General features: G+C 37.1%; 1 protein-coding gene across 6 annotated transcripts; it reads left to right on the forward strand.

The window, feature by feature from the left end:
• Positions 1 to 4,476: 4,476 nt before the first annotated feature.
• LOC104449321 (trimethylguanosine synthase) lies at positions 4,477 to 12,108 on the forward strand. 6 transcript variants are annotated; one of them, XM_010063439.3, is made up of 12 exons: positions 4,484 to 4,761; positions 4,847 to 4,898; positions 5,011 to 5,065; positions 5,220 to 5,302; positions 5,979 to 6,340; positions 6,440 to 6,979; positions 8,186 to 8,349; positions 8,929 to 9,157; positions 10,055 to 10,190; positions 10,695 to 10,789; positions 10,924 to 11,047; positions 11,723 to 12,108. In XM_010063439.3, exons 1-12 carry the CDS (start codon positions 4,673 to 4,675, stop codon positions 11,798 to 11,800), a joined length of 2,007 nt encoding a protein of 668 aa, XP_010061741.2. In that variant the 5' UTR covers positions 4,484 to 4,672; the 3' UTR covers positions 11,801 to 12,108. The 6 variants fall into 6 exon arrangements, 5 of the variants coding, with proteins under 5 accessions (XP_010061744.2, XP_010061743.2, XP_010061740.2 ...); XM_010063438.3 differs by having other exon boundaries at positions 4,483 to 4,761; positions 5,979 to 6,979; XM_010063441.3 differs by lacking the exon at positions 11,723 to 12,108 and having other exon boundaries at positions 4,481 to 4,761; positions 5,979 to 6,979; positions 10,695 to 10,840.
• Positions 12,109 to 17,069: the final 4,961 nt, after the last annotated feature.

Below are 17,069 nucleotides of genomic sequence, written 5' to 3' on the forward strand. Positions count from 1 at the left end.
GTAGGCAACGGGCGTCCAACGGCATCGCGACGGCGGCCTCAAAGATGAGTGGCATCCGACGGCAAGACTCAAAGCGGCGTCCGGCAGCGTGACTATGTGAGATTTGAATGAAGAGTCAATTTGGGGCTATTTTGCAAAAGATACTCGCGTCTTCTTCCTTTTAGTTTGGAGCCCTAACCCATTACGAAACCAGTTCCGGTTCCCCCATAAAAAAGAACCGGGAATCGGAATCGATCCCCTTGGAATCGGGAACCGAATCGGACCCTCGATTGGGTTCTCCGGTTCCCACCCTACCCTCCGGTTCAGTTTTATGATTCCCAGTTCTACTGGGAACCGCACTCACCACTAGTGGTGGCAGCGTGCCTAGTCATAATCCTTGCCACTTTTTTTCTTTGTTTTCCAATTTTGTTTTTTAAATTATTTTAGCCTTGTTTAAGTTTATTTAAATAAGGTTTAAAGAAAAATGTAATAAAAAATGCCATGTATGATAAATAAATTAATTTAAAAATGCCACGTCGGCATTTTTTGTTAAACAAATTGATAGTGTTAACATAAATACTTTATTGCACTAATTTGGCAAATTTTATGACTTAATTACACTTTTTGAAAGTTTTAAGACTCAACTACATTTTTACGACAAATTTTAAGACTTATTACATATCCCTACTTGATATAAATCGAATAACCTTTTTATTCTACCTTTTTTTCCTTTTTTTCTTTTTTTCTTCTTAATCGACCGAGCTTACCTAGTGATGCTATGATGTCATCACTACCATTGGGTGTGCTTGGCTCCATCCAACACTATCACACTTCTAACTCAACAAAGACAAGGGCATGACACGACTATCCTTTGAAGAAATGATGTAGCCTCAACATAACCAAAGTTCAACCTGATATCAACATATATACATCCATATATATATTCTATATATATATATATATTCGACATAAATGTTATTTGGTTACAATATTAGAGTTTTATATAAACCATCAGCAAAATATCTACACCCCCATAAAAAACTAACTCACAAACTTATCAATTATAGATAATTCATACTAAAAAATCCCCATTATCAAAAAGTCCTCTCTAGTAATGAAACACTCACCTCTTACTTACAACTCGCTAAAGAACTTGAAAAGCAAGTAGATGAAAGGATTAAGTTACCATGGCCCAATGAGTAATACATTTCTTCTAGTCGAACAATCACTATGCACAACTAAAACAAACATAATTGACTTTCGGTAAATCCAAAATTTAACATATCATGAAGAATAAAATATGATAGTTCTTACTCTAATATATAGCAAATATACTCAAGATAATATCAAAGCACACACCAATGGTCCAGCTCATTAATCAATCTCATCAAAACAAACATTAATGGTCCATTCCATTGACCAAACTCATACTTAAATATTCAACAATGATCACGCATAACACCTGTGACAAGGCGACCAAAATCCCCCTTGATTAGGTCTCTACCTATTCTTAGCCGATAGCTTGGCTCACAAAAATATCCTAAACTAGTATGAGCATACTCACATACCCTTTAATGCGTTCACGAAGATACTGAGCATAATCCATTAATGTCCACAAAAGATCGCTTCAAGTGCCAAAAGTTGGCACAAATGGATACTTAAGTGTCAAAAGTTACGAAAGTGATATTTAAGTGCCAAAATCGAGCAAAATGAATTACTTAAGTGCCAATCCGACCAAAATGCTAACGTGCGCAATTTCCAGCAAAGTAAGTGTAAAACGGTGTCGTTTTGTACGCTGATGTGGCTAAACAATACAAAAACAACGTCGTTTTGATGCTGACGTGTAAAAATTAATAAAATTAAATTTAAAACTAAATTTATTTAAAACATTTAAAAATATTTTATTTTTAAAAAAGGGAGAGGCGACGAGGGTTGAGCCCTCGCCGCCGCCGCTAGGAAAGGCTAGTGACAAAGGGGAGGGTCAGCCGGGGTCGCCGAGCCCCTAGGCTAAGGGCCGGCAATCCCAACGGACCAACAAGAAGGGCCTGCGAGCCCTCACCCCAATCTAAGGCAAGGGCCATCGACCCTTGCCCCAAATTGAGGCAACGGCTCGTAGGCCCTTGTCGCTGGTCGACCGGGGTCACTAGCTAACCCTCCCCACTCCGTTGTTGGCCCTTTTCTCGGCAATGGTGGCGAAGGCTTAGCCTTCGCCGCCTCACTTTTTTAAATTTTAAATATATATTTTTTAATTTTTTAATTTTTGTATTTTTATTTTAAATATTTTAAATAAATTTAGTTTTAAATTTCATATAATTAATTTTATATTAATATTTTACTACGTCAGCACCAAAATGATGATGTTTTGCGCTTACTTTGCTGAAAAATCGCCACATCAATATTTTGGCCGGATGAGCACTTACATGACTATTTTACTCGATTTTGTCATTTAAGTATCACTTTCGTAATTTTTGGCACTTAAGCATCCATTTGTGCTAACTTTTGGCACTCCAAGGGTCCGAGTGTCCATTAATCTCAATCTCTAGTAATCCACAACCAAAATCAAAATCGTAGCACAACTTAGGTTTTATAACTAAATCATAACTTTTCACCATTCAATATCAAAACACTTTTCAAAAACCACATTCTTAAATTATTAAATTTTTGTGATTCTTTCATAAAAAGGTTTCACAAATCATTTATAGACAATCATTCAAACTAAAGTCAAAAGATGAATTCCCATGTCAAACAAACAAAACGGTAATAAATGCTCAATCCTATTTTATGCAACGAAAGATTTTATTTATTAACTCATGATCATTTTTGAAAATGTGAGTTTACAAATGCAAAAACAGATAGTATCTCACTCGTATAGGAAAGCCAAAAAACTAACATACGGTAGTTACTTGAGTCGATGCACTTGAATTCCAAAAAACAATATTAAAAGATCAAGTAAAAAGATATTCTCATAAATGACTTGACTATACTACGCTTATTCACTAATAAGACGACACCTCCATGCTGACGGAAAGTTCAACCATAATGGAAACCCATTGCTGTCCACTATGTGTAGCTCACCTACTAAAATTGTCCATGCCATAACTTCCTCTAGAGAACTCCGTTGCAAACATACAGTCTTTAGAAGACCCTTCCGATATACAACAAGAACCATGACTTGGCCACCTCAAAACCTAGCTAGAAATAGTTGAAATTCAACCCAAAGTTTACTATTTGCAATCTGTCCAGCATGCATGGCTAATTTTAAATTTTCATTTTAGGCAAACCATAAACTTAAATTGAGATCTGTAAAATACTATAACTTAACAATATCATAAATAATCATTTACACACGCACGCACGCACGTAGCCCGAAAACTCTCCAATTAAACGTAGCAATTTAGAATTGAACTAAATTTGAAGTTCGAGCTCTAATTTTGATGATTCCTTTGATTCGACAATTAGAGGCTTCAATTACTCAACCATCATTGTGAAACTGTGTTAATTCTGGTTGTTGAGGCGTCCAAATCGATCACGTACAAAAACTTCCCCTTTCTCCATTTTTCTCTCTTCCCACGAGCTCTCTCTCTCTCTCTCTCTCTCTCTCCTCTCGTCTTCTTCGTTGGAGTCTTCTTGTACCAAGATGAAAGAAAAAAAAAGTGTTGGGCTGAGCTTTTGAGAATGTGAGCTACCATCCGGTCTAGTTCAATTTGAGCACCAACCAAAATGAATAATCATAACCACATGACCAAAGAATTTTTGGTTTTTTTCTTTTTTTTGTTGGGAACTTAGATCAAAGAATGTTAGCATTATGAAGTGCACATTTTATGTATTATTATAAAGATTCATATTTACCCCAAAGTAAAAGAATGAACCGTTTTAAAACCAATCGGTTTGATTTGCGATTCCAATCTTTTTACAACTAAGGTCATCAAGAATTGAACTCTGAAACTGATTACCTGGTGATCATCGACAGTTGGGATGATTTTGCTCATTTTGTACCGGGGCTCCAACATTAGCACCCCAATTGGTCATTGCCTCCACCTTTATAACAAACGGTAAGAACAAAATTGGAATCCCGGTTGTGACGTCATGGTGCCAAGGTCGCTTATGCAACGGTGGGCGGTGCCAAAAGATCGACCTGGATCCAATTTGCAATCTAAACGAGAGAGAAAGAGAGAGCACGAAAAACCAAAAAGAATGAAGCAATCGACACACGGACAGAAACAAATACAATTTAATGGCAACTTGACGAAACCAGTGCCCATATCAGCCAATACCGTTCACGTTTTTAAATGGAGGCACCCTTTAAATTGTGATTTCAAAAATTTGGATACTTAATTGAATGAAAAATCTAGACACCCAATTAAATACTAAATTCTATTTTCACGTGCAATTTTACGTCCTTCACATATTGGATGGTCGCAATGATTGTTTTCATCCTCTCTTTTTTCACCCCCCTTCTAGGCAGAAAAATAAGGACAAAAATTCGAATTTGCCATATTGGGGCTAGCTCATCGTCTAAATTCGAGATTCCTTGCCTTTCGATGTTCTTGTCGCCGGGGTCGGTCGCTGTCCGTCTTCGCGACCGAAACCCGACGAGGTCCAACTATAAAATTCCCCCTTCAGCTTCGCTGCCCTGCCGTTTCTCCGAGATCTCTCTTCGTTGAATTCTCGTATAATTTCTAGGAGAAGCGGCATGGACACTGTCCAGCTCGACGGCGAAGAAGACGGTCCTGCTATCACAGCTCTCGGCTCCCTCTTCAAGCTCACCCACGTCTTTCTCTGGTCTAACCCCTCTCTCCCTCTCGCGCTGTGTGCGTTCGTGTGAGCGTGCGCGTGTCTTACGGTGAGTTGCTTCTACTCTTTCCAGGGACCACGGCTCTTCGACGGCGCAAGAACTTCCGCCTTCCACCGAAACTAGCGTAAGCTTTCGTCTTGGTCTTGACCTGTGCTGCGTCTCCGTGGTTCTCTGATTACTAGACCCAGTTGGAGAATGTTGATGTTTTCTTCTTTTTTTTGTTGGGTTCGATGCAGAACCCACCTCGCCGCGACGACAATGTCGGCTCAAACGTGGTCTCTACCGCCGCGGGTGAGTATCTGTCCTTCCCCTCGTTGCCCTTTTGTACTGGCTTGCTATGTGACCGAAGAAATTGCTATGTCGTGGATATTCTTGTTTTTTAATGATCGCGAATTGCTCAAATTCTGTTGCTTTCTCTGCTATTTTGTTTTTTTTTTTCCTCCAGATTATAGTCCTTTACCAGAGGACTTGGAACTCGTCAGACAGATGAGCGAGCTTGGTCTTCCGCTTGCGTTTCAGACGAATAAGGTGGTGATTCCTTGTTCCACTTTGCGTTTGCTGTTACTGAGGATTTTAGATGCAAACTCTGAATCCGATCATGTTGCAGTGCCTTGTGGTGGTATCTCTGTGTTATCAGTGGTTTCAGTATTATGATTGGCTTGGTTCTTCTTCAAGTTTGAAGATTTGTCACTGCTTTGGTTGAAATTGGATTTGTCATGGCTGTGACAGCATTTTAGAATATGGCAATTAACACCGTTTAAAAATCTGGAAAGAATGATAATTCAACATCAATTAAGTAACTAAAGGGTTCTGGGGATTTTCTTTCTTTCTTTTTTTTTTTTTTTTTGGGGGGAGGGTTAGCCTTTCTTTAAGTTATGCGAACTCAATGTCAAGAGATGTAATGAACAAGCCTGCAAAACAGTTGATTTGCGTTGTATGAGAATATTTGTCGGAAAGCCTGTCCTTTGAATTATGATTAGTTATGTAACAGAGAGATTTGTAGTAAATGCTGAGGAGTGATGTACTTAGATGAGGAACGATTGTAGAACTGTTCAAATTATAAATCCTGTTAACAGGGGTTAAATAAGCTATTTGATCTCTCTCTCTCTCTCTCTCTCTCTCTCTCTCAAGGTATCACAAGACTTGCCATTTGCTGCTTCTAATACTTTGATTTGCTGGAAATGTTTTTTTTTTCAATTTTCAGAAGAAGAATGGAATTTCCAAAGTGAGAAAAAAGAGAACACATAAGAAGAATGATTATGGAAAAGAAGGAATTGAGAATGACGGAACTCGATTGCCGAAAGTGAGTGAGCCTGTTGTTGTATCTCAAACTGTTATTCACGATAATCCAAGTGGTTTGTTATGTTCCATGCCAGTGACGGACCAAAGTGAGATCCCTTGCTATGATAATGAAGTGGATGCCAGTAATTTTTGTTCCACATCTGATAAAGGAGAAGACTTGACTGAGATCAGCTGTGTCAGCAAGGAAATGATCTGTACTGGAATATCGGATGTGGCAATTGATTGCCTGGATTGTTACCCTGCTTTGACTAATAATGTGCCCAAGTATGACTTGACAGTTAATCCAAACACTAAAGACTCTGATGCTGGAGGTGGACTTTGCTCACAACATCCTTCAACTGAAGCGTTTGTTGATTGTGGCAGGGAAGAACTTGGTGGAAGCTTAGTGGAGTCCAATTTGTTAGACCAGATTTCATCTGCAAACCATGTTGAAGCTATTACAACACGTTGCGACAGTTATGAGATCCATCAGTCATTGGAAGATGTTGCCATCGGCCAAGGTACAGAGGTTCTTCAACAGGAACAAAGCAGTAATGTCAACTCTTGTAGAGACTGGATTGTGTGCTGGGACTCTTTCTATCAGAGAAATTATTATTATAATAGTATAACCCAGGTTTCAACGTGGTTTCCACCTCCGGGGATGGACGCTGTAGAGACAGAATTTATTGAGAACCCAGAGTCCAATGCTACACTTGTTGAGCTGACTAAGCAAGATCTTGGTCCATCAATTTCTAGTGTTTGTTTACTACCACGAGATACTTGTGTTTCTCAGCGTACAGTAGATTCATTAAAGGACTTCGTGGATCATGATAAATCACCTGGTCAACCATTTGGTGAAGGTGATTCCGTTGACCTGAAAGATTGCGAAGAAGATGCCACTTCACGAAGACTAGGTGATATGAGGTAAAATAGCGATTATTACTGTCTTAAAGATCATTGTTGCAACATACTCATCTATAATAAGCCATTTCAGAGGTTGTGCTCTCCGAATGGAAGAAATTTTTTACGTGAGAGTTAATAGTTAGTAGCTTGCTTATTTTGAGTCATGGTATGATGTGGAGGTTTTTTTTCTTATTCATCATGTACTATCTAATCTGTTAATTAAGCAGCCCTAAGTTGTGATATATGATAGATATACTTTGGCAGACTTTTTCCTTACACTCTACTTAGGTTTTACCACAAATGGTTTGTCTAGCATGGCATCCAAAAGTAAGTCAAATGTTTGAATAACATTTTTTCCTCTTATTGTTATTTAGTTTGTTTACCTATCTTTCTTGTCGTGCTTCAACTGTTTGTTTATTGTGTGGTTACATCTTCATATTGTGTTACATACTACTATGTTTCATGTATATGGCTCCACCTACTCCTAGGAAATTCAAGAATTTTGGTATTTAATTCTTTTGTCATGAGGAGCATTCTCAGAGCCTACAAAGGCCTTTATTGTAGCACTGTCCAACCATAACAGAATGGTGAATCCACATAGCTACAAAGATAGACTGTATAATGATGGGGTTTTACAAGACTTTTTTGAAACTTATTCCTAGGAAGTTAATCAAGTAGTGCATATTTCTTTTTGGAATCTTCGACCAAATGGTACTAAGGTGATGAAACAGCCCCACAATTTTTAGCATGTCAATGCTTTCCCTTGCTGTTAAGTTGGGTATTCGTGTCACATGGGTGGGGACATAAGCACATCAAATAATCAACTTGAGGTGGGGAACATAAAAATTAGACAGAACAAAAATAAGAGGAAACATTGATATTCAAACTTTTGACCTCTGTGCTGAAATGCAAATCCTTTGTTGAAAATAGAGTGCAACTCTGTCTAGAATATGACAGAATGGCCTCATGATATTTACTCATCCTAGTTATTACCCTAGTTTTAAAAACTTAAGGAGTTTAACATTTGTATGGTACTCAGTGCAATAGAATCATGTCTCTTATAGAGTTCATTTTAAGTGTTCCAACTATTTTGTGACTGATGGGCTTGCCTTGGTGACCCATTTTGATTATCTCACATGTAAAACGTTACTAGTCAATACAAATTACTTGATTACATCATATTGATGATTGTCTGTTTTAGCATCTCATATCTCTCTCTTCTTGCAGCATGATGAGTAGCCCGACAGAAATATCTCTTGAGGAGAATAATTTACTGCTGGAAGTTGGGGATTCTCTAGATAACTTGCATTCTCTGTGTGGCTCTCATACGAGCGAATCAAAAACGGTTGCAAGAAAAAGGATTCAGAGGAAGTCATTGCATGTCAAAGAAGGTTCTTCGACTTTTATATTCGCTCTCTGTTCATTCTGTCTGAATCATTATTTTGATACTGGTTAGTGCTATTTGTTTTATAAGATGTGTAAATGATAGGTCCCTGATAGGTTATAGATGATAGGTTCCTGATAGGTTATAGAGGCCAATAGGTTAATGAGACTAGATCGGCATATGGTCTTTAGAAAATAGGGGATGCAACCTGTGCGAAACTGGAATAATCCTTGCCTTCAGCTTGGTGCTGATATTTCAATTTGTACATCCTCATTACTTATATAAATAACTGAGATATCATTAGAAGGATGTGGTATAATTTGTATGAAAAGAGTTGATCTTCTCACCAATCTTTGTTTGTTTTTTTTTTTTTTTTTTTTTTTTTTGGAGAAATGAAATGTTTTCCACTCATTTTGTAACCCGCTATATTATTCAACTTGCATTCCATTTTGACTTCAGTATTTAATACTTTTTAAAAATTGACATGATAAGTTTTCTTCACTACTTTCTATACAGAATGTTTAGGCTAATATGGGCTTGTCGTTATTTAATTGATATCCTTATGATGAACTTTTGCATCTTGCAGACCTGAGCTTTCCTTTGAGTGAAGAGTACTGCACTGTCATTGAAAAATATTGGTTTCAGAGGTATCTCCTCTTTTCAAGATTTGATGAAGGTATCAAAATGGATGAGGAAGGATGGTTTTCTGTTACTCCTCAGTCTATTGCTAGGCATCATGCAGTTCGTTGTGGTGGTGGGATTATAGTGGATGGTTTCACAGGAGTCGGTGGGAATGCTATCCAATTTGCACGAATGTAAGAACCCTTTTCTCTTCTTTTCTGCATGTTTCTGGTTGAAGATTTACGAATTTATTTGTATGTGTGAAATATAGTCTGGTTCTGGATTAGGTGGTCAATATAGGAGATGGCAAATCTTTCAGCCGAAAGAGAATTATCACCTGTAACACTAGTCTCCAACTTTCCTGTACAGCAAGGAAACCCATGGTACCTTTTGCTAGAGCTTGTGATTCCTCATACACTACAATAGACCTCTTATGTGTAAGATTTGCTTATTTTCAGATTTCCTAAGACCTTGATAAGACTTCACCGTCTTTGTAATGGGTGAAATTGTAATTTACACCACCACACTCATACCATACTTGTGTGCAATCATCTTGTCATTCGTGTTCTTTAAGTTCTTTAAGTTTTTAGAGCACACAATTGTTAAGAGTTTCTTTCCTTTGGTAGATAACATGCATCCAAGCCTTAGAAATTGACCTTGTTGAAACAAATGTGAGTTTATACATAGCCTGATCAAGATGTAGATGTGCAGACATTGAGCCATTCGTGCAAAAGCAATTGCATAGATCTCCAGCAAATACATCCAAAATAAATTCCAGGAAGAGATATAGTGGTAAATTCTTGGAGTTGATGTATCCCTTAGAAACTGTTTGCACAGAAATTTGCCTAATGATGCCTTTGCTGGAACATAATTTCCAGGAAAAGCATCTGCAATGACCTGCAATCAAGAAGAATAAACAGATCATGAGTTTTTCCATTTGTCTTGTTTCAGTTCTTATCCTTGTTACTATTCAGATGAGAACCTTGATGCTGTTATGGTCAAGTGGGCTTATGGTCTTTCATCTACTATGTGCAACCTTTGTATGCAATCATGAACATACTTACCCTTCACTTTTGTTGTTATGCATTCAGGTGTAGACACGTAATAGCAGTTGACATCGATCCAAAGAAGATTGAATATGCACACCATAATGCTGGCATATATGAAGTTGATGGTGGAATAGATTTTGTAAGAGGAGACTTCTTCATTTTGGCACCAAAATTGAAGGTACTGAGAAGTCTGTGGTCTTGCCCTATGTATGGATGTGGCAAATGGTCTCATCGATGTTGTTTTCTCTCTTATGATCATCAAATGAATGCCTTCATGTCTTTAGTGCACATTATTGCTTCAAAGGATACAAGATGTATGACGGTTATTGCTTCCAATTCTTGAAGTCTTAATGTGTTTGTCTTATTCTTCTTGAGACTGGAATCGCAATTTTTTTTTGTCTATTTCCTGTGACAAGGAGCTTTCCTCCCCTTTTTTATGTAAAATATATAATCCTCAATTAGTGGCCAAAACCAAATAGGATTAACTTTGACTTTGGTTATGCATCTTGCTTTTCTCTGGCCAATTAGTAATACATTTTGCTCAGTCTCTCAATGTTAAGAATTTACAAGGACCCTGTATAAGCATTAAAATATAATGTAAATCTAAAGGATTCGGTATTAATTACTTTGACATGTTTATCCTTCTTCATTCTTATAGTTATGTTTTACTCTTCTATCACAGGCAGATACTGTCTTCTTGTCACCACCCTGGGGTGGTCCTGGTTATAACAAAGTAAAGAAATACAACATGAAGACCATGCTCAAGCCACATGATGGGTGAGTGGCTAATCCTTCAAAGCAAAATGAACCTGCTATGTTTTGACTATTGTGAGTATCATTGTTATCTTTGACTTCTTTTTGCACCTTTGAGGCTGATAGTTAACTTTGTTGCATTAATATGTACTCTGCAGATTCTTCCTATTTAACATTGCCAGGGAAATTGCTCCCAAAGTGGTCATGTTCCTCCCAAAGAATGTTGATCTGAACCAATTAGCTGAGATCTCTCTTTCCGTTCAACCTCCATGGTCGGTGGAGGTAATTCCATTTCTTTTATGTATTCTTGGTTATGTCAGGATGCATTTCTAAGTAAAGGGCTTTGTTACGCCTAAAACCCAGGATGCTCAGTACCTTATAAGATCAGTATTAAATTTCATGACAGATAATTTCTCTCTCTCTCTCTCTCTCTCATGTATTTTTTTTTTTTTTGGGGGTTTTTTTGGGGGGGGTGTTTAATCATGCATCCCTTTTCTGAAAATTCTTGGGCTCTTATTAATAGTAAACAATTGACAGCATCAAATGTTCTTTCTGACATGGATATCTAAGATGGTGCTTATGGACGTCATATATGTTTAGACAATACAAGCAAATTTGCCTAGGATGTCTGTTCCTAAGAGGAAAGTCCCATTTGCTTAATTTCTGTGTGTCATGTTAATGCGATGGGAGAGGAAGACTTTACTCCACAATTGGCTTTATGTGTGTTTGCATGGGGAATTGGATTATTCTTGGAGATGATATCGTTCTTCCCTCCAGCTTCACACTGCAGCTTATGAGCGTTGGTTATGCTCCTTTTCTTTTGGTTTTACTTTGTGGTTTCACACTTAGGTTTGATTGGTGGATTGGTTTTAAGGGGAAGGAATTGTTGTCGATTTCATGTAGATTCTCATGGAATGTTTTATGCTCTCTTTATTCTCATATGTTTCCTGATCTCAGGTCGAGAAGAACTACTTAAATGGTAAGCTAAAGGCAGTAACTGCTTACTTCAGCAACACAGAGGCCTGCAAAAAATAGTTTTGAGATGGTTTATTAATGTACCATACGAAGATGAGTGTTTCTTCTTTAGATCATTAGCATATACAGTTATCAGAGAACCCTTTTTTTCGGAGGTTATTGATGTCTTATGGCAGCAGTGTTGATTTGAAAAGATGATCAACTCACGTTCTGCTAAATCTTTGTACATAATTGTCCACTGTTGAAAAAATCTGTTATTTGCTGGTCTCGTGAAGCTTGTTAAAATTAAGGATCATGGTGTTGTCTATTATAAGTTGCAACATTTAACTTGGAAATGCTATAGGTGAAAATTGAGAGTTGGTAACAAATGGCATGGCAGCCATCTCTTTCAGCTTGGGAAAATGAGACAAGTTGTCTATAAACTTTGACCCAATGTGCAATATGGTTCATGAACTTTTAATTTGTTCAATGTGGCTTATGAACTTTAGCTCAATGTACAATGTGATTTTTGAACTTGTAATATGTTTGATGCAATCCTTGAATTTTTTATACATGTTCAATTTAGTTCATGAACACATTAAACATGTTAAAAGTTCTTGGATTATATTGCATTAAAGTTTATGGACTATTTGTGTAATTATCCCTTTTAGCTTCTCTGTAGAGTTTATGTTCCATTACATGACTTTCCTGTGTAATAAGCCGATACGACTGATAAAATGCAATGTCAAGTGCAAGTAATGCTTCTTGGACTCAATTTTACTGTTGCCGTGACAACACAATAAACATGGGGTTCGTGTTCCTGTGAGGTTTGGTGCTTTCTTTTTCTTCCCGTCCTTCTGCCAAACGACATGTCGACCCAATGCTTAATAGGGCTTGATGAGCCATGAACTCTGTAGAAGCCGTAGAATTTGAGAAAACTACTCACTTTAAAGTTTCACGGGGTCTTTCTGTCCAAGCGCAAGTAGTCCACTAGGAGTGTCACGACACGGCTTTATTCTCTTGCTCATTCCAAGGGGATGAATGCGTGTTTGATCTCCCCTGACAGTTAGCGATCCACCCGACACTGCAGTGAGCTGGTGCTTGGAAACTAAGTAAATGATTTCTTAAGCAAAACGACCAATATGCCAAGGTTTCATCTGTTCATACACGGGCTTGTGCGTTATGCGTTTTGTGTTGGACAGACAGAGACAGCAAAGAGATGATTGAGAGTTGACGAGGTGAGGTTTCGTTAGTTGGGCGATGGCTACTTAACAACCCAATTCCTGGTTTAGAAATCGCAAGGACTGACGTGGTTTGATCGTGGCGGACTACCTAATGATCGTCAGTCCGTTTCAGCTAAATGATAAGCGACGTCTCTCCTCTTTGATCTTTACTTTGCTCATGTCTGGATCAGTGAATATGCATTTTGGGGAATGGAATTTAGGTGAAGGAGAATCATAAGAAATACTTGGGAGTCAATCAATCGACCCAACAAGAGATGCAAGATAAAGATAGAAGTTTCGGATATCTTATGATGCCTTCATCGATCAACAACCGAATTGGAATAGAACAAGATTTAAGAATGATTTTAGTGTTGAACATAAATTGATTATGAGGCTTTGATCTTGATGATATTCAAGAGCCTTATGACCGCAATGTTGACATGCTAACCTGAATTGCCGGCTATGTGATTAATTGGAGCTTGAACCTATCCAAACTCTCTTCTTCTTCTTTTTCCAAATGTCAATGATAAGGAGGAAATGGGCAATCATCGTCAGCTACATCTTTATGTGATATTGTTGGAACTTAATATTTGTGGAACAAATAAAATCCACTCAATTAACTTTTTTTCAAAGCTAACGGTTTAGTATATAATCCAGTTCTACGATTTCGAAAGTCAAATATTTTTCTAAGATTGGCATGTTGAGTTCTAAATACTTCTTCATCTTGATCCTTCGGGTATGGGTTTTGCCTCACGTATTCTGTAAATTTTTTGGTCTATTTAATAAATAATTTTAAAAAAACCACTTAATTAACTTAAACACTCGTACATGCACACAGAGCAAAGCAACATCACCCTCGCACCATCTTTTATTTCCCTAATTAAGACTAGCACAAACCTTTTTATATCTAAACAAGTATGCGTTGTCGAAAATATAATTCGAGTTTGGCACAATAATTTTGTAAATCCATTTCAATAATTTGTTGCGCTATTCTTTTGCTGAAAGAGAAAAATCTCTAGCACGTGCATTTACGAACGAAAATAATTGAAAATAAGACAGGTCACGTGCGGGTGCGGGGCAAGAAAGTCAATGAAATTGTTTAAAGCCCCTTCTGCCATCACCTGTGACTCGGGTACCTCTCCACCTGCTAGATTGCCAAATTGCTCTCGCTTTTGCCCGGCGTTAATTGTGACCCCATTTATCATTCGACGTACATGTACCATGGTATATTCTGACAAAAAAAAAGCATTACGTTGCATGCTGTAATTCAGTGACCATATGGTACATAGCCAATAGTAATGTAGTCGAGACACTGCCCGACCGACAACCTAAAAAATGTAAGCCCATCAGAAAAAAAAATTCACAAAAAATATAAAAAAATAAGTATTTTTAAGTGGTGAAAACTTATATGAGATTATTTAGTTTAAAACGAAATGAGTTTAAACAACTGGTGTAAAATAATTGAACTTTCTTGGGCCGAGCTGCGTTTGATTTGATTGATAATGGAGACTTGTTTTTATAAGTTTTTTTTTTTTTGGTAAATGGTAAGAATTATATTAACTAAAGCCAAAGAGAAGCAAAAAGCTATATAATAAGAACTCGGTACCAAAAACTTACACTTATGAGGACAAGAACAGTGAAAGTGAGTGAAAGGGTGTTAAGGTAAAACAAGACCACCTGCACATAAGCAGAGGAAAGCCAAAACAATAGCAAAAGCAAACCAAACGGTCTACACATGGAGCAAAAAGAACAAAGAGCCCAACAACAATACAAGTGCAAAGTGAAGAACCCCATGGTAAGATTGGTAGGTGAGTGATCAGTCTGCCAAAATGGAAGGGTTTATAGACCAACAATGCAGCAACTTACAATTCGTGGTGTTGGGAGGGACCTGTTTAAAAGATGATGCTCTGTCTCTGACAACCTTCTCCAATCGCACCTTCATAGTTGAGAGGGATGGTGGCCTACACCTGAAGATAATATTATTCCGCTCCTTTCAAATGATGTTACATAAGGCTACAAAAGCAAACTAGCCAAGGGTAGAACGAAAAGAATTTCCAAATAAATACTTGATCGCCCAGTGCAGGTTATCCATCCAAGATTTGTTTGTCCAAGCAAAATTGAATCTAGAAGCCCAAAAAGTGGCTAGAGTGGCAAGAATGGAACACCTAAAAAATAGATGGTTGATTGAGTCCGGACAACAGGAACAAAAGGGACAATTCACAACCGGGATATGACCATAGGTAAGAAGCAAAACCTACTCCTGATGATCAACCAAGGTAAGGAATTGATAGCGGGGAACCGGTATTTTTATAAAATTGTTAGTAAAAGATCTTGTGAAATTCTCGATGTGAAATTCACGAGCCTAGAAGATAATTTCCAAGCCTCACTTACATGTGGTGTATGTACAAGATTGGTAGGAAATCCAACTTTACATTTGATTTGATCGAAACCTATTCACGCGAGTATCAACATATTTTTCCTTTTTTGTTACCAAACTGGAAAATTAAACCCATTCATATAATGAACAAGAGAGAATTTTTCTGGCAATTTGAAACCAATAAAAGTGAGGAAAGCTAGCTTTTGAAAATACACTTTGTACAATTAAAAGAAACTAGTGGGTTTCTTGTTTGTGATATCATCCTCTAAAATAAGTTACTAAATACACTTTACTTTATCAACGAGATCATCAATGACATTGTTTGTAGCGATAATAATATATTACTCTTTTATAAACCAAATACTTGATTCCGGGTAAAGAATGACAAGTGTCAGACTGACCGGGAAATAGTCCAGGCTGTACATCTGACACCTGCCACCCTTAAATTACTCCGACATATCAGCTTCTCCTCTCCTATTTCGTTCGTACGAGGCAATATGTTTTTCTCTTTTTTCTTTAAATTTCAATGATTTTTAGTGTCCCATTAGCACTGCTTTCATTGCCAGACATTAATATTTCTATGACCTATTTTCCTAAAAAGGTTTTTTTTGGTAGAATATTTTCCTAAAAAGGTTAATAACAAAAAAAAATCCAAATCTATGAACATGTGACAAATTTACTATTAATTATATTACTACTAAAAATCTCAAATCGATATACATATGACAAATTTGCTCTCTATTAATTTTTCTTATTTATTGTCAAATTGTTAAGTGAAATGATATATAATAGTTGATGAATATACTATTTTAAAGCTTTATATTCTGTTTGTCACATTAATTCAATTTAACGAAAATTAAAAATAATTAAATTTATTATAAATGCACTGATTTATAGTTTTTTTTGGTTAAAAAATTAGTTTATAGTAAATTTATTAAAAATGTATTGATTCGGGTGATTAAATAATTAGTTTGGGGGGTTTTTGGGGAGTTGGCCCATACTTTTTAGGATGAATTTGTATTTTGTAATTTTGTCTAATCGTATTTCAGAAAAATATTATATTTTAGCGACAATATTTAAAAAAAAAAAAACCCCATCTACGTTAAATTCGTCCCTTTCTTACATTTGTCAAAGAATCGTGTCTATTTGTGTGGAAGATTGACAAATCCTATAGGGGAAAAAAAGGAAGGCAAAATGATTATCTCGCTAAACAAATTTCACGAGAAACCAGCTGTCCCATGTCTTTTTAGAATTATTCCGTGTGCGCTAGTCTATTTCTTATTATAGAACAAAATCCATTAGATTTCTTCATGTGATTCTTTCTTTGCTATGTTTGTTTTTTGGCTTGGCAAGAACATGATCATGCTCGCGCGTGGGTGGGTGCATAAGGCGAGACAAATAAGCAAACGATGGAATTGGAGCAAAAGCACGTTCCAAGCACGACGGATGATTGCGAGCGTGGGGTTAGTATTACAGGACAGAAGGAGAGAAAGGAGGAGTTAATGAGATGTGACCCCACTAAGATCGTGTCCGAGAAAAATCTATGTTAGCCTTAGGATAGGGGCACTTGCAGCCATGTGCACTTGGGGTGACCAAAAAGTCATGTGCCTGGGGGAATCCTTTTAGGCGTGTTCTAGGTAGGGATGACTTTGGCAAAAACTAAATCACTCTAATCGAGATCAAAGATGATAGATTTCCCCTTCATCAGTCCCTTCTTTCGATAAGGAATTAGCTAATTTTGCAATAATTA

This window comes from Eucalyptus grandis, chromosome 6, assembly GCF_016545825.1.
Source record: "Eucalyptus grandis isolate ANBG69807.140 chromosome 6, ASM1654582v1, whole genome shotgun sequence".
NCBI lineage: Eukaryota > Viridiplantae > Streptophyta > Magnoliopsida > Myrtales > Myrtaceae > Eucalyptus > Eucalyptus grandis.